The following is a 23,184-nucleotide window of genomic DNA, read 5'->3' on the forward strand; positions in this document are numbered from 1 at the left end:
CTGCACTGCGGATGTTAAAGATCCCTTGACGTAGGCCAATGTGTGCCGGTGTCAAAATTTGTCAAATTTGAAAACTTTCCCAGAAATAACTTAATTGGGATCATACATGGCAATCATCGCCCCCGGCTCCAAAAACCTAGAATTCTTTTGTCAGGGCGCCCTTTCCCCCTTCCAACCCAGCTTAAATATACACTCCAAGCATGGTGGTGTTTCATTCAGACGCTGTTCCCCGACAGACCTGGTCTTCACCTGAGGACGGCTGCTTGCGTTGTGGCCGAAACGTCGTGAGAATTATTTTATTATGTTTCATTTTTATTATTTTATTACTTCCCTTCTACGTGACTTTACCGAAAGAACCAAGAAGATGAACCTGGAAGGAGCCCTCTGAAAGAGTCACGAGACTCGGTGAGGCTTTCTAAGGTAAACAAGCATAATATTAATAGCAATTAAGGAACTAATCTACAAGAATAAACTTGACAATCTTCAATCAAATTCAGAATGTCAGTGGTGCTGGCCCCGTGACTCTCATAAGGGCTGTTTAACATTAGCATCACGATTCAGGCCAGCCACGCTCCTTATGGTGCATCTCTAATACCTTTAAAGTGGCCTTATCGTATCATGCTGAATTTCCCAGCGTTGTCAAGGTGTCCTGTATTTTGTCTGATGTGGGCACCTGTGAAAAAGCAAAAACCCAGAGGCCCCAGTCCGGCCTGAGGAACACCAACGCCACGGTGAGGATGCTCCTGCTGCCCAACGCCAGGCTCTCCGCAGACACCTGTGACTCACAAGGTATGGGGAGAGGGGAAGGCGTTTCAGGTCAAGGCCCATTTGCGACTTGGGAGGGATTCTTTAAAGTAAGAAGTCTGGGGGCTTCTGCAAATAAGGAGCTTTGTTGACTCTGTTAAAAAAAAAGAACAAAAAGGTTCTCTTGTTAGGTTTTTTATCCGTCCCCCGCACATCCGATTAGCATGGTTGGCTACGTACGGTGCGAAAGCAGTTCAACATACATACATAAAGGGCTTGGATTGCTTTGTATGTAAAAATGTATTAGGGCATTTTACATGCTGGGCTTTTGGTATTTCTTAAAACAGGGGACTTTGCAGGTTTGTCAATTAAGAAGGTTGGCAGGTTTTTCCATACACATCTCAATTGTATCGTGGCAATGGTGTTTCAGGGAATCTTGAGAGCGCTGTAACAAACTACGAAGATGAGAACTGTTCCGCCAACGTGCTACTTTCACTGATAACCTCTCCTCGAAGTGCAGGCATCAAGGAACAAATCCGCTCCCGACCCTGGCTCGGAGCAGCTAAGCACCAACCCGTAGTTGCACGAGCGTGTGTGTCTGGGTCGGAGTGGCGAGGCACTGACCCGCAGTCGCACGAGTGTGTGTGTCTGGGTCGGAGTGGCTAGGCACCAACCCGCAGTCGCACGAGTGCGTGTGTCTGGGTCGGAGTGGCTAGGCACCAACCCGCAGTCGCACGAGTGCGTGTGTCTGGGTCGGAGTGGCTAGGCACTGACCCGCAGTCACACGAGTGTGTGTGTCTGGGTCGGAGTGGCTAGGCACTGACCCGCAGTCGCACGAGTGTGTGTGTCTGGGTCGGAGTGGCGAGGCACTGACCCGCAGTCACACGAGTGTGTGTGTCTGGGTCGGAGTGGCGAGGCACTGACCCGCAGTCGCACGAGTGTGTGTGTCTGGGTCGGAGTGGCTAGGCACTGACCCGCAGTCGCACGAGCGTGTGTGTCTGGGTCGGAGTGGCTAGGCACTGACCCGTAGTCGCACGAGCATGTGTGTTTGGGTCGGAGTGGCTAGGCACCGACCCGCAGGCGCACGAGTGTGTGTGTCTGGGTCCGAGTGGCTAGGCACCAACCCGCAGTTGCACGAGTGTGTGTGTCTGGGTCGGAGTGGCTAGGCACCAACCCGCAGTCGCACGAGTGCGTGTGTCTGGGTCGGAGTGGCTAGGCACTGACCCGTAGTTGCACGAGTGTGTGTGTCTGGGTCGGAGTGGCTAGGTACTGACCCGCAGTCGCACGAGTGTGTGTGTGCCTGGGTCGAAGTGGCTAGGCACTGACCCGCAGTCGCACGAGTGTGTGTGCCTGGGTCGAAGTGGCTAGGCACTGACCTGCAGTCGCACGAGTGTGTGTGTCTGGGTCGGAGTGGCTAGGCACTGACCCGCAGTCGCACGAGTGTGTGTGCCTGGGTCGAAGTGGCTAGGCACTGACCTGCAGTCGCACGAGTGTGTGTGCCTGGGTCGGAGTGGCTAGGCACTGACCCGCAGTCGCACGAGTGTGTGTGCCTGGGTCGGAGTGGCTAGGCACTGACCCGTAGTCGCACGAGTGTGTGTGCCTGGGTCGGAGTGGCTAGGCACTGACCTGCAGTCGCACGAGTGTGTGTGTCTGGGTCGGAGTGGCTAGGCACTGACCCGCAGTCGCACGAGTATGTGTGCCTGGGTCGGAGTGGCTAGGCACTGACCCGTAGTCGCACGAGTGTGTGTGCCTGGGTCGGAGTGGCTAGGCACTGACCCGCAGTTGCACGAGTGTGTGTGTCTGGGTCGGAGTGGCTAGGCACCAACCCGCCGTCGCACGAGTGTGTGTGCCTGGGTCGAAGTGGCGAGGCACTGACCTGCAGTCGCACGAGTGTGTGTGTCTGGGTCGGAGTGGCTAGGCACTGAGCCGCAGTCGCACGAGTGTGTGTGTCTGGGTCGGAGTGGCTAGGCACCGGCCCGTAGTCGCACGAGCGTGTGTGGTCGGAGTGGCTAGGCACCAACCCGCAGTCGCACGAGCACGTGTGTCTGAGTCGGAGTGGCTAGGCACTGACCCGCAGTCACACGAGTGTGTGCCTGGGTCGGAGTGACTAGGCATTGACCCGTAGTCGCACGAGCGTGTGTGTCTGGGTCGGAGTGACTAGGTATTGACCCGTAGTCGCACGAGTGTGTGTGTCTGGGTCGGAGTGGCTAGGCACCGACCCGCAGGCGCACGAGCGTGTGTGTCTGGGTCGGAGTGGCTAGGCACTGACCCGCAGTCGCACGAGTATGTGTGTCTGGGTTGGAGTGGCTAGGCACTGACCCGCAGTCGCACGAGCGTGTGTGTCTGGGTCGGAGTGGCTAGGCACTGACCCGTAGTCGCACGAGCATGTGTGTCTGGGTTGGAGTGGCTAGGCACCGACCCGCAGTTGCACGAGTGTGTGTGTCTGGGTCGGAGTGGCTAGGCACTGACCCGCAGTCACAGTGTGTGTGTCTGGGTCGGAGTGGCTAGGCACTGACCCGCAGTCGCACGAGTGTGTGTGTCTGGGTCGGAGTGGCTAGGCACCGACCCGCAGTTGCACGAGTGTGTGTGTCTGGGTCGGAGTGGCTAGGCACCGACCCGTAGTTGCACGAGTTTGTGTGTCTGGGTCGGAGTGGCTAGACACTGACCCGCAGTCGCACGAGTGTGTGTGTCTGGGTCGGAGTGGCGAGGCACCAACCCGCAGTTGCACGAGTGTGTGTGCCTGGGTCGGAGTGGCTAGGCACTTACCCGTAGTCGCACGAACATGTGCGCCTGGGCGAGCACCCAGAACGGCTCTGACAGTAGCTCCACAACGGCCGAGACCGCAAACACCCACACGGCGGCCGGGTAGGCGGGCACGTGCTCCGCGTCCGGGGCCTCCAGCCATCTGGTCCACACGTAGCCCAGCGCTCCGGCGCATACCGCCCCCAGCGGCACCCTGACCACACCGGACGGGGAACCCTCCATGCGGTTAGTCAGCACGCAAGCGACGACGATCACACACACACACACACGTGTGGTGCATCCGTCGGCGATGTAATGGATAAGAGCAGAGCATGTTCTTTGAATTGAGAAAAGTTATTAGAAGAACTTGGGTGAAAAAGACCATGGGAGGAAATGTCCCAAGTGTGAAGAAGCAGAAAAAGTGTTGTGACCTGCAGTGTGCTGAATGAACACAGTATGGATGAGATTAAACAGTCAGTTTTAGCGCTTGGGTGAGTGAACAGGTAGGTGGGTGGGTGTGTTGGTAAATATGTTGTTATGACCCACAGGGTGGAAGAATCAATGAGTGACATTCACAGGAAGTAACCATGGCAGTTATTTTATTAATAAGGATGTGACTGACCACCGGTCAGACGGTGGCTGTAGAGAATCGGTGAGTGCTGGATCATCAATCAGCCAGACTGCTTTATATTGAATTATAAAAACAGTGAGGTAGGTAAAAACTGCTTCACCGCAGACATGGCATCAGTATTCCAACATGTGCATAATCAACGTTTTTGGGTTTAGATCGCGTTATTTATAAATGTGTCGTAACCCTCCACCACCCGACACGGCCAATCAGCAAAAAAGTGTCATGTTAACAAAAGACAAATAGTTCACTGCTTTAGCCCACCGGTGTGTTGAAGCGTGAAACCACAACATTTACAATTTTTGAGTTGAAAATTGTAAATGTTGTGGTTTCACGCTTCAATTGTAAATGTTGTGGTTTCACGCTTCAACACACCGGTGGGCTAAAGCAGTGAACTATTTGTCTTTTGTCAACGTGACACTTTTTTGCTGATTGGCCGTGTCGGGTGGTAGAGGGTTACGACACATTTATAAATAACGCGATCTAACCCAAAAACGTTGATTATGAATAATATTGGTCGCGAAAGCCTACGTGTTAAACTGATTCCAACATGTGCTTTGTACATTAGTAGCAACAATTATTTGGAATTAAAGAAGGCTGTGGCACGGCAAAGAAAACCAAGATTCTTCTAATCGAGAGCCGTGCCCAGCCAGCCCAGTGTGGCTCAATAGGCCACAGGTTTCTTTTTCATTACAGAAGCCAAGCCATGCCGGTGACATCACACTCAATTAACGAGTCGAGACGTGCGCAGATGATGCAGTGACGCTGCCTAGCCACGTTCCTGGCCCTGCTTGGATTCAAATGTCTTGTGAGGCCGGCGTATCATGCTTTGCTTCTGGCATAGCACGACAAATGGCGACTTTAAATCAACCCGTACAGTGAAAGCACCACACTGGCTTTGATGTGCCAGTGGAAGAGGGGTGTGTGCGGAATGGGAGCCACGGTGTCGTGGAAAAGGGAACTCACGTCATCCACAGGAGGTTGATGACGCGACGCCAGTCGGCGGTAGATGCCCGGCTCAGGCAGGCACGCCGGAACGCCTCCCTCGCCAGGAACACGGTGGTGGAGTAGAGCAGGGTGAGCCTGCGTAGGCAACCGCAGGAGCAACACACGCGGGCGCAAGTCCATCGCTATGGTTCTCGCTAAAGAAGGGCGAAAGTCGATTTGAGATTGACGACCTGCTGCTTTGCCTAGCGATCAACACATCCGCTTGTCTTGAACGGCAATGAGATACTTCTTGCATCGATGACTCAAGATCATAAACCGCACCTGCGATTAGCACGTTTGGCTACATACGGTGCGAAGTTCAACATACATACCGTACATATTTAGGCAAAAGTGGATGAAATATTTTATATTGGCGAATATGTTTAAGTGAATAATTTACAGCATGGATGGAGCAATGGCACAATTATTAGGACACTGCGCTGTGAACCTGGCAACTTGTTTTCGATTCCCGATCACAACTAACATGGGTGGAGATAGCTGAATAGGTCTTGGGCCCCCTCTACACCGAGCTGCTGTGACTAGTATAGTGAAGTATGATCGAACAACCCCTGCGACATATATGGGAGGCTCTCATCCAGTGGTAGATTGACAAATAACTGTGAATTTTATTTAACAGCATAGGTTTATTATGATTTAATTATTTTTCAAGAATATCCCAAATGGAGAAACCTCCTGAAAATATTTTCAAGTTTGAAGTTTTTTGGTTAATTTTTCATGAACGGTTGGATCTTACCATCCAGCAGAATAGACCAACACCCCACGAGTCAATCAAAAGCATTGAATTATCCATGGGTTCTGTGTTCGCAGGGTGGCGACCATCGAATGAGGCAGGCCATACGTCCAGGCACCATTTCACCATCGCGAAACATTTTAGTTAAATATCCCAGCAACGTCCTTTGGACATTACCATCTGTCTGTCCCTCACAGCAAGAAAGCCAGCTAGCAAAACGTTGTTATCTTATATAGAGCCCTGTATCTCTCTACCTTTCTCTTGCCTTCTCTCTACAGTATATTCCAATGTATCTCGATTTCTCTCTCATCTGTTTCTACTTGTCTCTATTTCTCTGTCTCCTTTTCTACCTCTCCTACCCTCTAATATTTCTCCTCCCTCCACCGTATCTCACACACTTCCCCCCCCCCCCATCTCTCAACCTGTTTCTCTCTCTCACCCTTGATCTCCTTATTCCCACTTCTACATTTCCAATCTCAATCTTTCTTGCCTCTCCATAACCCTTCCTCCGACTGTTTGTCGCTTTCCCTCGCTCGCCTATTTCTGTTTTGCTCTCCCTTTCCTCTCCATTTCACGCCCTTTCATTCTCTCCCCCCCCCCCGTCTCTCCTCAACATTCCTCTCCGTCTCATACTCGTTCCTATGTGTGCCTCCTCTATCTCCCTCCCTCACCTCCCTCCTCTATATCTCTCCCTCAGCTCACAGCGAGCACTTGGCTACGGGCCAGCCAGGAATCCAGGCAGAAATCCAGCCAGCCAACTTTTTTTTCTAATATAGTATGATTTCAGCAGACTGCCACTGTGCAAGTTTAAGGACTGAAGTTAAATATGCAGCAAGGCACGCTGACACAGCACACATGTTGACGTGGCTCAAATATGTTTACGTGAATGGATTGAACAAAACCATCTGTGCCATAAATCTTTTGATTATTCTCAGCGCGTGGCTTCTCAGAAAAGAAATCACGTGCCGTTAAAAAGCCCCCGCTTGTTGACTCTGTTAAAAGGGGTGTAAAAGCAAGTGTTGAAACCAATGGTACTCCAGTTTCAGCCAGGGCTCAGACACACATCAGCCAAACACAATAACCACTGCGCTAAGTTATTCTGAGCAGCCACCATGACCAATTCAAACCGACCTCTGAATTGTCAGCCGATCACCTGCCAAGCAGGCCACTTTGGTAGTAAGTAGCCACCTCTTCGGCGCACACATATTCGCACTCTGACCAAGCAGCAGCGTGTGTGCGAAACCCAATAAAGCATCGTGGTAGATCGCTGCAAAGCCAGGATGAGCAAGTGGGCAAGTGAGCAAGGTCACCTGACATTGACGACCCCCAGCACCTCCTTGGAGAGGTGTCGCAGGATGAAAGCGTTAAGCACGAATGTGATGACACGGAAGGACACCTGCAAAAGACAAAGGTCCCCCGAATAGCCTTTAACAGACTGCTGGGGCAAGTGCCGTGAGTGAGCGCCTCTGCATAGACAAAGACACACACGCACAAGCCTCGTTGAGACTTTCAACATACTACTTTATTATTTTTTGTCCTATTTCCCAATTTTATCATAAATGTTCTACATGTGTCACGTGATGAGAAGAAGTCATTTGTATATCCGTTGCAGAGGAGAGCGACCCTTTGTGTTAGGGAACTGCTCACGAAGCAGACACCACAGAACTACCTCTGAAATCCCTTCAAGTGAAACTCCGCTCCACAATAGTAGAGGGCAGAACATTCCCACTTTCTTTGCAACAAACAGTAATGTCTGCTACCACCCAACCATCTGTAAAAAAAATTAAGGAACCAAGATGATACTTAATGCCATGCCTGGGAAATGTTATTCATTCATCTGAGGATACTTCACAGGTGTTATAATTTCTACAAAACCCCTAAACTAATTGACCAGAAACATACACCACAGCTTACCATGTTCCCTGAATTAAATTGATTTTGGACCAGATTTCCAACAAAATACTTTCCTGATGGGGTTTTGCTCTGGGGTTTTTGAGCAACTGCCGATGACCACAATAAGAGCCAGGTACCATCAAACGTTATTTTAATCGGAATCTTTTTACCTGCAGTGGTCACTCAGTACAGTAGCAAGCGCATCGGGCACCTAAACCATTCAGCCATCGCAATACGCCATGGTTTTTTTGTTATTTTGATATCGTTTCGCTTATTGTTCCGAATGCGATGCTCGGCATTGTCAGAAGATAAAGAATCCGTTCAGAATTACCACTGAGCAGTGCAACCACGAGAAAGTCTGAAAAACCATCCAAGCAGCCGTTTGATCTATACACACTACTGCTATGAGATTGGTGTTTGTTGAATAATAGTCAAACAGGTATGGTATTTTTATTTCTCAAAGCTGGAAGTTATTCCAATTTAGTCTCAACCTGGTAACCAATGCGAGCATTGGCGACGAGGCTGAAACTATCAAACTCGCTATACTTCAGAGCCTGGTTTAACCACAGGCGGTTGAAATCCAGATTAGAACTCTGAACGACAGCAAAGGTTACTCAGTGATCTGAATAAAATAGGCACTCTCCAAATACCTATGTCAATAGTTTTAACACTCATACGAGTACAACACCACCCCACCGTGAGTGATATAAGTCATTAGATGTATTCTTTAATAGTTAAACCACAGGATATTTGTTTTACTTTTAACAGCACACAATGGAATTATAATTTCCATGTGTGCAATCATTCCTTAATAAAATCACAGTTATCTTACCCATAAACGTGCCAGTGTGAACAAAGGAATAACAGTCCCTCAACGTAGAGCAAGAAGCAGTCATTACTCAGAACTGTGCAGATCGTCCAAAAGACAGACAGACAGAGAGACACGTCGACCTAAACACGAACAGAGACAAAGAAAGAAGCAGAGAAACAGAGAGTGACAGAGAGAGAAACACGCAGACATAAACACGAACAGAGACAGACAAAAAAAGAAGCAGAGAGACAGAGAGTGACAGAGAGAGACAGAGAGAGAAACACGCAGACATAAACACGAACAGAGACAAAGAAAGAAACAAAGAGACAGAGAGTGACAGAGAGAGACACGCCGACATAAACACGAACAGAGACAGAGACAAAGAAAAAAGCAGAGAGACAGAAAGTGACAGAGAGAGAAACACGCAGACATAAACACGAACAGAGACAAAGAAAGAAGCACAGACACAGAGAGTGACAAAGTGAAACAGAGACACGAGATGAAGATGAGAGCGAGATAGAGACCAATATAGACAGAAAATATTGGGGTTCCTCTTCATGAAATGGGGGTCCTACGTACATGTTGCGCATTCAAAGGCGGCACTGCTCGTACCCTGTAGATATTTCCAAATTAGTTGAGATTGGCGGTGATAAATTAGCACTTTGCATCATGATTTAGGTATCGTGAAAGAGCCAACTGGGAAAGGGGCACAACAACTGTTCCCGTCACGGTGCGTGACGTTTCCTGTTTGAACGCTTTTGTAAATGCGAGCAGCCACCGCTAACGTGGAGCAGAATCATGCCTCGACTTGTTTGCCCTTTAGGCAAGAGCACGTGGCTCCAATAGCTGCCAATTCACCTCCCATAACACAATGTGACGCACTGATAAATCTACAGATAAAGCAAAGTCTGAGCTTGCTCAAACTTCTGCCAAAAGAACAGCAGCCACGATCTCAGACAGCACCAGGCCTGCTTACTCGCTTCCTGACTGGCTAACAATGAGCTTGCAATTGACTAGAAGTGACTTCGAGGACAAATTATAACTCCAAACTGAATCACTGGCAGGTTTTGCTCAATTAATGTTGCATCATTTCACTCACGGTGTCTGCTGCGAACAGGGTGTTTGTATAAAGCACCGCACTGTGCACACATACATTTAGCATTTTTTGTCTATTCCCTCAATCACAGAATAGAATGAGACTTGTGTAGTCTCACTGAACTAGATACTCATGTATTAGAAAATATAAAATTAGCCACCTTTCAAATTACTACCTCTAAAACATGGCTGACAATAACTATGCAATGACCATTAATACAATGACACCGTGTGCACATCACAATGGAAACATGTGTAATGTTTGTTTTGTATTTCCAGTCACATAGGATCCAAGTTGGGTCGACTAAGATGCATACCACTGAGACACGAGTAACAACCAATGTTTAATCTTTCAAATTACTCTTCCATCTAAATGACAATGTCATGCTTAAACTGTGGATTTGCTATACTTTCACTTGAATTCTCCATATATATCCTTGTCTGTTTATATATAAGTACAATATGCACCCTCTATACCTTAATGTTTTTGTAACTTCATTTAAATTGTATGACGATTAGTCTAAAAAGCATCTGTACTATTTAATCATTATTCATGTCTGTGCAATAATATTACAATTTTCCAAAATAATAAACGATTAACTATTTTTATTTTACCAGGTAAGGCCCACTGAGTTAGATAGCACTTTTTAGAAAGTGACCTGGCCACAAATTATAGCTCAACGAAGTGGCTTATCACATGGAAACGTATAGCAGCCAAATTCTCCATTTGCTTAATGCCTGTACTTTTTAAATTTGTTTGGTTTTGTTACTTTGGCGAACAAGCTCACTCATGCAAATGAGACTATCATGGTCTCTTGAGTTCTCACCTGGTTAAGAAAAGAAACTTTACTCGGACCCGTTAGGGAAACAAAATACATTTTTAGAAAAATGATAATGCTGGTTTTTGATGCGACTGTCATCTTTGAAGAGTATCACGAGCTATTTAATGTTCACAGGGAATTCATTTATCCAGCTGCATTCGGAAAAGACAGCAAGTACTGCTGAACCTAGCAAGCGAAAGCGTCCACAATTATGATCTTCACTATTTATTACCGGACATCGCACCTCTGCACAAGTATAACAGTGAACCCTGAAGGGCCAACAGAAATAAGAACCAGAATTGTACAGAGCACAGCACATATGCAGTGGCACACATGAACCCAGAATAACAGGTCTTCAAGACAACCAGCCACACCGTTTAGTAATCTAACACATTGAACGAGTGTACTGTATAGTGAAATCAGTAAGCTCTGAGATAAAAAAAAATACTTTCTTGCAAGTGGATGGTATCACTCTGTTACAATGAACTGGTGTTTCTTGCGGTAATAGTCACCCACCCAAGTACTGACGAGACTTGATCGCGTCGTAGCTGAAATTTCTGCAGATCAACACCAGGGGGCATGGCAGCTCAAGGGGACAACGCTGCATTACTTTGTTCAACCATCGCCACATGTTCGTGTGAAATGATAAAATTTGCACAAATAGAACAAATCTACATGCAAGATTTTATGCATGTATCGCGAGCATAAAATAGGTTTTGATCGATTAATCAATGCATCGTTGCATGCCTATCAACAAAGCGGCTTTTCAGCTGCTTCGTCAAAATGGGAATCTAGCCTAGAAGCGTGAACAATGTGAGGCAGAGGCCTGTCTACTAACATTCTCTAGAACAGTGGTCGGGAACCTGGTCCATACTGATGGCCCAAAATATTTACAGGCCACATGTTATCCAATAATGACAAATATAACGCATGTGTCGACTGATATTCAAGAGGCCCTTGCATTGACATGATAAAAAAATGTGAAACTCCGATGTGTGAAATACTCATCTCTAGCAACTGATTAGTCCAGCCGATGCTAGAAGTATCGACTATGATTGTTGGGCCGTTTCTAAGTGATAAGCCTCGTATGGCCATTCGATACGTTCACGCAGGTCGTATCTGTGCGCTGGCCATATATATTCCCCCACTGCTCTACAACATCACTTCTATTTTTCGATTTAAAGCTTTCGTGACTGCAGGGATTCATCTTCTTGGTTCTTTCGGTAAAGTCACGTAGAAGGGAATAATAAAATAATAAATAAAACATAATAAAATACAATCATCACTTCTGTATGGCGTCAAAGCAAGAACTGCAGCACCGTCCGTGGATGAATTTAAGATGGAGGAACAAAAATCCACGTTCTGTGTACAGCACATTTGGGACGCACAGCCAACAACAAACGCAAACACATCCGTTAATAACCGCAACGCCAGCGTGCCACCCGCACCTGTAAGAGGACATTGTAGGTGGCAAGGATTGAGGCTCCCTGCAGGGCTTTCGTGGTGTCTGATGCCATGGCCGTGGCTCTGTGTCCATGTGCCCACCAACTCCTCCTCCAGTCCGGGCTGCTCTCCGATGCATGTAGCGGCTCCGAGTTCTTGGGGTTCGGTGTGGGAGATAAATAGGAGAGTTCGTGAAAAAACATTCCAAGGCACCTGAATGAAAGTGACTTGCAATGGGAAATACAGATCGTGATTTACTGGCCAAGCATTTGGGGAAAGGAAGATGCTGAATATAATGTTCTATTACATATGGGCTCGTACGTAGTGTAGCTATAGTTCATTAATGAACATACCTCAAGTAAAATAAAGAGGTCATCATGGAAATCGTTGTTAAGGCCACGCAGAACCGGCCCTAGACCTTTGGGGGCCCTAAGCAAAATTTGGTTGGAGGCTCCTTTGATGTATGATTTTTTTCACCCACTAGCTAGCAGTGACTCTAGGGGGCCCTCTGCTGGCCACGGGGCCCTTTGCAATTGCAAGGGTCGCTTCGTGGCTGGGCCGGCTCTGACGCCACGACAGATTGCTTCCTCCTGCTGCTAGATCCCGTAATTGTTTCAATTCACCTCCGAGCTTGTCTTTAGGCTTTGGCAAGTAAGGTGGGGAGGGGGGTGGCGGGGGGAGTGGGGGGGGGCTGCGGGAGCGGCGGTGGGGGGCGGCGGTGGGGGGGCGGGGGGGGGCGGGGGGGGGGCGGCGGTGGGGGGCGGCGGGGCGGGCGGCGGGGGGGGGCGGGGCGGGGGGGTGGCGGCTGCGGGGGGGGCTGCGGGGGCGGCGGGGGGGGCGGGGCGGTGGGGGGCGGCGGGGGCTGCGGGGGCGGCGGGGGGGCGGCGGGGTGGCGGGTGGTACCTAATTCTAGATTTGAAGCTTTCGTGACTGCAAGGATCCATACTCTTAGGTTTTTTCGGTCAATTCACGTAGGTAAAAAAATTAAATTAATAAATGTAAAATAAAATAAAAATCACGACGTTTTTAATTTTTACCAACGTGACTTTACCGAAAAAACCTAAGAGTAAGGTAGTACCTGCCCACTCAGAAAGGAACGTGTTATATTATTATTTCTATTATCTCTATCATTTCCATTACATTTTTACCTACGTGACTTTACCGAAAAAACCTATTAAGAGTATGCTGTGGCAAGTGCTATTAGCGCGTGGCGGGAGCCTATGAAGGTCGGCACTGCACGGCACACGAGCGGGTGTGTGTGACCAACACACACACCCGCCTTTGTCTCCCTCGTGGCGCGGTGTGTGGGCCACCATTGTAGATTGTTTCCTCGCTCACAGCGCTTGCCACGACGGCTTGCTACACGTAGGGGGGATCTCTGTACGTTGCCAGCACAGCAGTGTACCTGCAAAGGCGATCGAGAGCAGCCAAACGAGCGCCTTTTGAAGTGTTCAGACGCCTAAAAACAACGAAGACGACGACGGCCCAAAAACGACCAAAAACGGCCGAAAACGGCCGAAAACGACCAAAATCGGCCAAAAACGACCGAAAACGACCAAAATCGGCCGAAAACGACCAAAATCGGCCCAAAAACGGCCGAAAACGACCAAAAACGGCCGAAAACGACCAAAAACGGCCGAAAACGACCAAAAACGGCCGAAAACGACCAAAATCGACCCGAAAACGACGGAAATTGACGATCGGCGCTCCGTGGAACGCGCCGCCGACGCAAAACGTGGCGGCTCATTCGCCAGGCGCGCTGATTCGCCCATCGCAGGCAGAAGTTCGCATCGTTATAATTATCCGTGCAGTGGGGGGTGATGATGAGGTTGGGGGGCAGAAGGGGGGGGTGTGGTGTCCCGTTCCAAGGATATCACTTTTTTTAATGAAAATATAATGTGAAGCCGTCTGGAATCAGAATCTCGCTATTCGGCGAATACGCCAAATTCAGCGTCGTTCGGTGTCGGGCTGCGGCTGCTTCCTGGTTGAGCCGCGGCGGAGCTGGATGGTCCCCGACTTACGAACTTGAGTCGTAAGTCGAGGACCGTGATGACAAATCTCTAACATTAAACACCCGGTCGTTCATAAAAGTTGAAGGCGATATAGTACTATAGTAATAGAGCAAGTAGTGCAGAATCACTGAACCGGAATTGATAGCTTGTAAGCATTTAGCGCGGGTCCCTTGAAAGTGCGGGGCGCGTAGCATATGCAGCTACTTTTGCTACGAGGATAATCCTGCATGGTGCATTTCATTTCACATTCGGTGAAACTCTTATCCGCTACTCTGTTATCTGTGGATCGTGTTGCACACAGCCTCAAACACGATAGATATAAGGGTTATTAATCCAGGAGGTTGATCATAATTCATAATAATCTTCCCTCTGGTAATCCATTGCTTGTTAATCCAAGTTAGTCATGGGGGTTTATTGACCATACTTCACCAATGCTACTCAGTGTGGGTGGCGAAAGGTGGCCCCTGAACCGTATGGATATCGCTCGCCGCTGATGCTAGCCGTGGCCAGGAATAAAGCTTATAGGCAGTGCACTAACTTCTGCATCTCCGTACCAGCACTTCCTATTCGTGTTTATTTGGTTCATCACAAGCAACGTTTTACCTGTGACACACCACGGGAAGGGGAGTAGAGTGAAGGATATGATGTATGGCAACAAAAATGGAAGAGAAGAGAAAAAAAAATGGGAATTAAGAGGAAAATTATGTTTTGATTTAAAACTTTCGTGACTGCAGGGATTCATCTTCTTGGTTCTTTCGGTAAAGTCACGTGGGTATAAAATAAAATGAATCACGACGTTTCGGGGACAACACAAGCGTCCGTCATCAGGTGGAAAAGCTTTTAGAAATGCCAGCAGGCAAGGCATTAAGAGGAATCTAACATACATCTAATAAAGGCATCAGCCTCACAGCATCAGAAAGCGACAATGAGGTGCTGTCTCATTCAGACGCTGTCTTTCCGACAGACCTGTTCTTCACCTGAGGACGGCTGCTTGCGTTGTGGCCGAAACGTCGTGAGAATTGTATTTTATTATGTTTTATTTTTATTATTTTATTATTTCCCTTCTACGTGACTTTACCGAAAGAACCAAGAAGAGGAAAATTATGGTAAAGGAACAGAAAGGGGAGCAAATGGTCAGGAAGATAGAAAATGTAAGTGCCTCTAGGCTGCACGTAGCAGAGTGTGTTTTAACAGTGGGTGGGGAGAGGAGAGGGATTAGGGGGATTGGTTTACAGAAGGTTTGAGCCGATTTAGAGATGAAGATGAGTTATCCAGAGGTGGTTGTGGCGAGCACTAAAAGTTATCCATGCTCGCGGGTAATAAAATGAATAGGATAGAGACAAAAAAACACAAACACGTAATTTTAAAACCCAAGGAAAGGAGATTGTGGGGGTGAGAAACCATAGAAACAGGAGTCAAAACATGCCAGAATTATTTAAAAGCAGGAGACATGACCAGAGAAATTGAAACACGAATCAAACAGGGATTTGGGATTGAAAACAAGCAGAATATGGGCCAAAATAATTTTTTATATTACTAAATAAACAGTTGAAAGCGAATAAGTTTAAAATACAAACATCAACAACACAACGTACTCGTACCAAGTCAATGGACTCAACACAAAAACGTTAAACTTTATTGAAATTAGATGTATTCAAAACAAATAAATGGCACTTACTGTCCATAATGTCGTCGAGGAGGGGTTGAGGTTAGACCGCGATCTAACAAAAACAAAACTATATTATGGATGATATTGGTGGCGAAAGCCGATGTGTTAGACTGGTATTTAGTATATTATGATTGAAAAATACTGTAATATTGGCTGCATTCACGAAAGCTTCAACTCAAGATTATATATACTGACTTTAATATCGGTGTTTTGTGTCTTGCTTGTAAATAACTTTAATTTGAAAGTATCCACGATTTTTTCTTTTTTTGTGTCACCGTACCGTATTGGAATTCTCCTAAATGAATCAAACGCTTATTTGTGAACCATGCAGATCATATGAAGAATGTAATGCGCATAAAACATTTCATGGTGAACAGGATAAATAAACTTACGAACAGCGGGAGATTTCCCCGATCGTATTGGGGCTGCGGATAATAGTCGTAGGCAACAAACAGAGTCATGGATAAAGAGGAGCCTTCACTGTATGGTGATTAATGGAGATGTGAATTTAGAGGATTTAAATCGAATCCTTCACTTAATCTGTTTGCACCCCTTTATCCCCCTGAGAAAATGGTTTTATTGCTACATATGGCCTTGCGAGCCCAAGGACCATCTATGGCTTCGTTTTTTTATACTTAATAATATTAAAGTCGCTGAAACACATTTTGGCAGCAGATCAGCTTGGGCGAATTTCATTTTGAACCTTTATAGGACATTCCCTCGGTTAAACTGCTGTGTGTAAATATATTTCTCCAATTGTCACGTGCCAACTCGTGTGGAAAAAAATAAATCAAACTTGTTTATAAGTTATACGCTGTCCCACGGTCAAATCAAGAGAGGGTTGTGCTGGAGCAAATGTTCCAAAGTTTGTCACGCCAAAAACCCGCTCAATGTGTGACTGTTTTAACTTGTATTGATGCTGTCTCCACCACTTCGCAAAAAATTAAAATGCGAGCACCTATGTCAATCCGCTGCTGATTAAACGCCATGTTAATTGTGGGGGATGTTGTAACAAAACTTCACAAATGGAGCTTGCTGATGGTGAGGGAGAGAGCCCACGGCTGATTCAGAAATCTCTCCATCGATGTTTTCTGCCGGCCGGCAACCAAACTGGCTGGGTTATGCACTACTTATTTCCATTAGTTTGACCTTTTGAACAAATTGCAATTCCGAATGAATACATATACACGTTTGGATTTTTTTGATTTGTGTGGGTTTAACCTGGGGAGTACAGCAAATATTCGTGAAGATGGGAATGAGACCCATGGTGTTTATCGGTGCCTGCTACCAAACTATAGTTGAATCTCGCTGATGCCAATCAAGTAAGTTGACATTTGTCTCGCCATGTTAAAACGAGTTAGCTACACGACAAACTGATCTAAAAGGTCCATGCAAAGCTCGTTTGTGAATCCATTGCTGGATGAGGGCCTACTACCTACGCCGTGCGGGTCGTGGGCGTTGTTTTTGATCATAGGTAACCATTCAGGAGGGTGTGAGTTGGTGAAGAAGCAGATCATATATGAAGTACACGACAACCATCGTGATTTGCTACTCTGCCCTCTGCGGTCAGCAAAATAGCCCCATCCACGTATTATTTTTTACTTCAACATTTACACAAATTACTTTCGCTTAGAAGTGTCCAGAATTAAATATCATTACACATTTTATTGTAAATTTCAGCCTCATACTCAGGATTGTGCCATCCATGTGTTAATCGTATGACATGAATTAATTAAAATATACAAAGTATTGTCGATGCTTCGTGTAATCAATGCGGTAATTTCCAGTAATATACTATTTCAGTACATAGCATAGCATACCTCGTGTTATCATGTTGTTACTTCATGGTCTGCATTCACCATGGGAATTTTCCACTTTATCAGAGCGTTAAAATACCTTTTAATTTAATTGGCTGCATTTAAATGACGATCAAACAACTACTGTCATTATGAATGCGTTTCCCCTTTTCGTAAATATATAATCATACAAATCACTTTGAATACGTCCGATTTCTTCAGTTCTTGGAAGCTAAGCAAAGTTCTAGCCTGAATTGTGCTTGAATGGGTGGCCACCATGCACAACAGGTGTGATAGCACTAATATTACTATTACTATAGGTGTGATAGCAGGGGCGGTTTCTTCATTATGGCGATTGGGCGACGCACCACCAATGTCATTCAACCACAGAGTCACGCTAGCTGTCACTGTGCCTCTGGATATAGTCCAATCAGCGTCATGTCACGTTCTGTGGAGTACCGCCTCTTTTTGGGCGATTTCCCTCCAGCTGAGAATCGCCCCGAGTGGTCCCATAGACTTACATTCAAAGATGTTTTTTTTCGAACGGGGGCGCTGCAATGCATTCTCTATGGCTTCCGGGAGGGCTCGCCCTAACGTGCTTACGTCATCATACGTGCTTACGTCATCATACGTAAGCACGTTTCATCCAACAATATAATTTGTCGCCACCTAGTGGAATCTTTAATAAAAGAAACTTGAGTGGTTTGTTTTAATAGTGAGTATAGAAACAAACAAGATGTATTGTAAGAGTCACTTTATTTTTCATTAATATTAAAGAAGTGAAGTTGCCTTTACATGCTTAAGCTGTTAATTTATCCATTGCATGGGTGAACCTTATCCTTATCAATCATCCAGACATTTGCCCCCCCTGAGAGATTTTGCAGGAGCCGCCACTGTGTGATAGCCTGGGGACTACATTATGGGCAGGGGAGCAGAACCTACTGTTGTACTGTACCACCTTTATGCTTCACACCTTCACCAAGCCGCATCGACCAGCGTTATGAAGTATGGTCAAACAGCCACCATGACCCCCCACGGAGCAATGTGGCATACCTGTCAACCCCTTAGGGGCCGTCCATAAATGACGTCACGCACCTGGGGGGGGGGTCAGACATTTGTGACGATGTGTGACGAGGTGGGGGGGATTTCGATTTAAAGCTTTCGTGACTGCAGGGATTCATCTTCTTGTTTCTTTCGGTAAAGTCACGTAGAAGGGAAGTAATAAAATAATAAAAATAAAACATAATAAAACAATTCTCACGACGTTTCGGCTACAACGCAAGCAGCCGTCTTCAGGTGAAGAAAATTTCTTCACCTGAAGACGGCTGCTTGCGTTGTAGCCGAAACGTCGTGAGAATTGTTTTATTATGTTTTATTTTATTATTTTTTACTTCCCTTCTACGTGACTTTACCGAAAGAAACAAGAAGAGGTGGGGGGATTTGAGAAATGTGACGTCACATCAAAATGCGCAACTTTAAATAAATATAAACACGTTCTAAATTTACATTTAAAGCTTTCGTGACTGCAGGGATTATATTCTTGGTTCTTTCGGTAAAGTCACGTAGAAGGGAAATAATAAAATAATAAAAATAATAAAGAATAAAAACACGTTCTACTTAATTACATCACAAGGGGGAAACACAAAAATTAATAATAATACAATTTCCCGTATTGAAACGGCTGTACTCCGTATGTACCTGAAAACTCAATTTCCCTGTAATACGGTTAAACCATATGGGTTGACAGGTATGATGTGGAGACCTTCATCCAGCAGTGTATTGAAAGTAGGGTTGTACTGCCACTGCGGCGCAGCTGTGGTTGGATTTTCTGGTTTACCAGATGGCAAGTTTAATTCCTCGGTTTACAATGGACAGTCTCCAATATCAACAGTAATTTATGTCGTGTCAGTTGGAAGCTGCGAAATGCATTACATTCCAAAATAAGTTCCCAAGGTCAAATGCTGCGTAAGTAATATGTCGTGTGCAGTGCACGCTTTTAAAGAGATCCACATGCAGCCAACCAGATTCACGGCCTTGCTCGCGAAATATCCGCTGAGTGCGTGAAGGCCGGCTCACCATCACTGTGACAAGTGGTGGTCAATCCACTGGCGGATGAAGGCCGGCAACCACCTCTCATGATCCTGGGATGTGAGAGTCAGTGCCGGATTAAGCTCGTGCGCGGCCTGTAGCATATGTTAGAAAGGGGCCCTACTTTAAAAAAACCCACATAAATATGAAAATACATGCATTTTTACTTGCATTTTAAAGTAATTGTATTTTTCATTTGCTATACAGCCAGATAATACGACAAATCACTAACCTTAAACACCCAGTCGTTCATAAAAGTTGAAGGCGGTATAGTACTATAGTAATACAGCAAGTGCAGAATCACTGAACCGGAATTGATAGCTTGAAAGCATTTAGCGCGGAGCCCTTGAAAGTGCGGGGCCCGTAGCTACTACATCTATAGTAGCTACTTATTTAGTAGCTACTACAGATGTAGCTACTACTACACGTGTAGTAGCTACTTGTGCTACTAGGATAATCCGGCACTGGTGAGAGTCCTTGAGACTAACTGCTCGTGCGAATGACGACTGCAAAGCAGTCGTCGCGAGAGATAAGAGCCCCAGGACGAATTGGGTGAAGCGTAGAACGCTGCCAGCTGGTGTCACTGTTGCGGGAGGTTTCCATTTAAACGCCTTGAGTTGACGCCACACACTTTGCTCAAAGAGAACATATACCAACACAGACATAACCTCAACCGTGATCATGGGTACAAACTGAGTAATTATTGGAAAGATGTTATTAACCATGTAAAAAAGATTTAACTAACACATATTTGTACCATCTTATTTGACAGGTACTATTCTACTTTACCGAGTTGTTGACATCCCCAGTGTTTAACAGTACTGCTTTTGTGTATTTGGATTGTCAGCCAACACCGGTTACAACCCCAAGTCGATTGTTCTCTTTTAGCCCCGCCCACCCCCCAACACGTTCCATTGATTGGCTACCACATTCAGATAAGCTCCTCCCCCCCTCCCCTCGAAAGAACCAATAAGATTAATCCCTGCAGTCACGAAAGCTTTAAATCGAAATTGTATTTAAGAGCTTGTCTCTTGGAATTTTGCCTCACTTGATAGAATACATCTAGCTGTGACGGTCCCACCTGATGACGGAGACTTGTGTTGCCTCCGAAACGTCGTGATTTATTATTTTATTCTATTATTTTTATTATTTATTTTTACCGACGTGACTTTACCAAAAAACCTAAGAGTATGAATCCTTGCAGTCACGAAAGCTTCAAATCTAGAATGAAAGAGAAGCTGCTCTCACACGCGGCAGAGAGAAGAGACTCACATTCAGACATTTGCGTGCGTGTCACGTGCCCACCACATGCAGCACAATATGCGCTCGGCCTTCTTCTAGACCACCTTACTCAGAAGAGGGCTGAACACCTGGTCGTGTTATTGATGAGACCACCAACTAAACAAGTATAACCCGTAAAAACAAAGTTTTTCACCATAAATCCTTTATATGCGTGGCGGCTAGAGTCCTCTCGTCCTCTGGCTTGAGATGGCTGCCACCTATGGGTCAGATGATTGCATGGCACCATTAAGCAATTGGTAATTAAATATAATATTTTTGTCCTAAAAAGTGTACAATTTTGGAAATATTTTTTCACGAACATTGATTGTCACGCACAACGAGTCTGTGTGGAAAATGTCAGCTCGATTGGATCACGGGAAGTGGGTTAAAAAACGACCGAAAGATTTGCACGGTCGTAAGCAAGCAAGCGAACTTAATATAAAGGATTTAAAAAAGAGTTGAAAGTGTAGCCGTCCGCTTCAGGCAGCAGTGATACAAAGACACAATTGTAGGATGGTGGAGGGAGAGGGGAGGGGTGTGACTTCTGCTGTTTGTGAGCAGCACCTCTGTGTGTGTTGTTGTGCATCAACCATCACGTGGACTCCGGTCATCCTCCCAGCAGCGGTTTTTGGCTCGGGATCGAACAAAGGCGGTCACTGCGTCGCGCGCCTTCAGATGCGCTTCTGCGGCCGTCTGGAACACTCTTCCTTCCGATATTAGGACACCACTGGAGCTATGCACTTTTAAATCATCTAGATTGAAAACGAATTTCTTTAGAACTGCTTTTTGTGTTTAGTTTGTTGTCGTCGTCCCCCACCCTAGCACAGTTGGCTATGTACGGTGCGGAATAATTTCAACATGCATATTAACATTCTTACGGGGGTTTTCATAATTTATAAAAAAAAAATGTTGGATTTGAGCTTACTCTCATGTACGTAATATTACCAAAATCTAGTTTATTCATGTACGCAACATAGCTCGACTAAGACTTTTGCTGTCACTTCCTGATGCCGAGAGAGGCTGGTGCATGCCATTATTAATCTATGTTAGATTCCTCTTAATGCCTTGCCTGCTGGCATTTCTAAAAGCTTTCCCACCTGAAGACGGAAGCTTGTGTTGCCTCTGAAACGTTGTGATTTAATTTCGTTTTCATTTATTTTATTTTTTACCTACTTGACTTTACCGAAAAAACCAAAGAGTATGAATATATTTTGTTGTATGATTGGATTACTCTGCAATGATTATTTTAGTTCTTCATTTTATTGGAATTTCTAGAGTCGTCGTTGATATTATAGGTTTCTATTTTGCTTATAATTGTATCTATACTCGTGAGTGTAGTTTTTTTTATGTACAGCGATTTGATATGCTTCAATATGAAAGGAACTTATAAAGTAGAGAATAATATCATGAATATAAAGTTGGGGCAACCACCGGCCTACATTGTGGTCTTCATCAGTTTCTCTCTTCGTCGTCCGGCCACGTGGCGATCTTCTGCAAGGCTCTCATCGTCGCCGTCGCTGCGCTCATCAGACCGCTGTGTAGTTGGACGCCGACCGATGGGGTTGTGTAGAAGGGTCGGCTTTGTGTAGCTGCGTAGAACGTTACATCGATGTATCGCCCAATGTTGTGCTTAAAGTGTGAGAATAAATAAGACGAAGTGTTTCGGAAGTCGCTCACTACAAGTGAAAAGGTTTGTTGGCATGAGTATTCAGATTCCCAACAGCCTCAATTGCGAACTCAGTTAAAGTCGATGGTTTTAAGGACATGCGTGATTCATCAGAAAGAGGGGAGTGATGATGAGATATGTGGTGGCATCCCTTTCAAGTCACCATGACCTCGCTCATAATCACAGTAAAGCTATTGCCGTTGAGCGAAGATCGCCTCCTATTAACTGAGAAAAGAACTGATCTTAATCTGGAAATTAATTCAGGATGACAGGATGAGTTTTTCATGCGACTCCTCTTATCCGCACACAAACGTGGATACAAGGACGGTGCGGAGTAGTATCGTGTGATTTAGCATGGTTGGCTACGTACGGCGCGAAAGAAGTTGAACATATGTGTGGCAAGTGTAGCGTAACCGCAGCTGCAGCAGCATCCTCACCATCAGCAATTACAATATCACCCTCATTAGCACGATATATCCACTGCTGGATAAGGCCTCTCTGTGGCACGGTCATTTTTCACCATCCTGCAGACTCCGCACACACGAACTGATCTCATCTCTCCATCTTCACGGTGGTCACCCTTTTCTCAATGGTGTTCACCCCTTTTGGGCTGCCATTCCATCGGCAGACTCATCCGCGCACAGCGGAACAAGTGACCGAGTGTGGGCGACACAGAGAACGGCAGTGTATTACGGAGGAGGATTTCACCAACAGCTTCAGGGTTACAGATAGTAGAGGTCACGCATAAAAGGGAGCT

At 46.1% G+C, this 23,184-nt stretch overlaps 1 protein-coding gene across 1 annotated transcript; it reads right to left on the reverse strand.

Annotated features, from left to right (window-relative positions):
- Positions 1-601: 601 nt before the first annotated feature.
- Positions 602-13,633, reverse strand: LOC133361429 (protein RFT1 homolog). Its single transcript, XM_061580347.1, has 6 exons — positions 13,321-13,633; positions 11,921-12,070; positions 7,163-7,248; positions 5,081-5,197; positions 3,511-3,700; positions 602-775 (listed from the first exon to the last, which is right to left on the reverse strand). The coding sequence occupies exons 2-6, from the start codon at positions 11,987-11,989 to the stop codon at positions 617-619; spliced, it is 621 nt and encodes a 206-aa protein (XP_061436331.1). The 5' UTR covers positions 11,990-12,070; positions 13,321-13,633; the 3' UTR covers positions 602-616.
- Positions 13,634-23,184: the final 9,551 nt, after the last annotated feature.

Source organism: Lethenteron reissneri, unplaced genomic scaffold, assembly GCF_015708825.2.
Source record: "Lethenteron reissneri isolate LAM-NWPU_2019-01 unplaced genomic scaffold, ASM1570882v1 scaffold_1051, whole genome shotgun sequence".
Taxonomy (NCBI): domain Eukaryota; kingdom Metazoa; phylum Chordata; class Hyperoartia; order Petromyzontiformes; family Petromyzontidae; genus Lethenteron; species Lethenteron reissneri.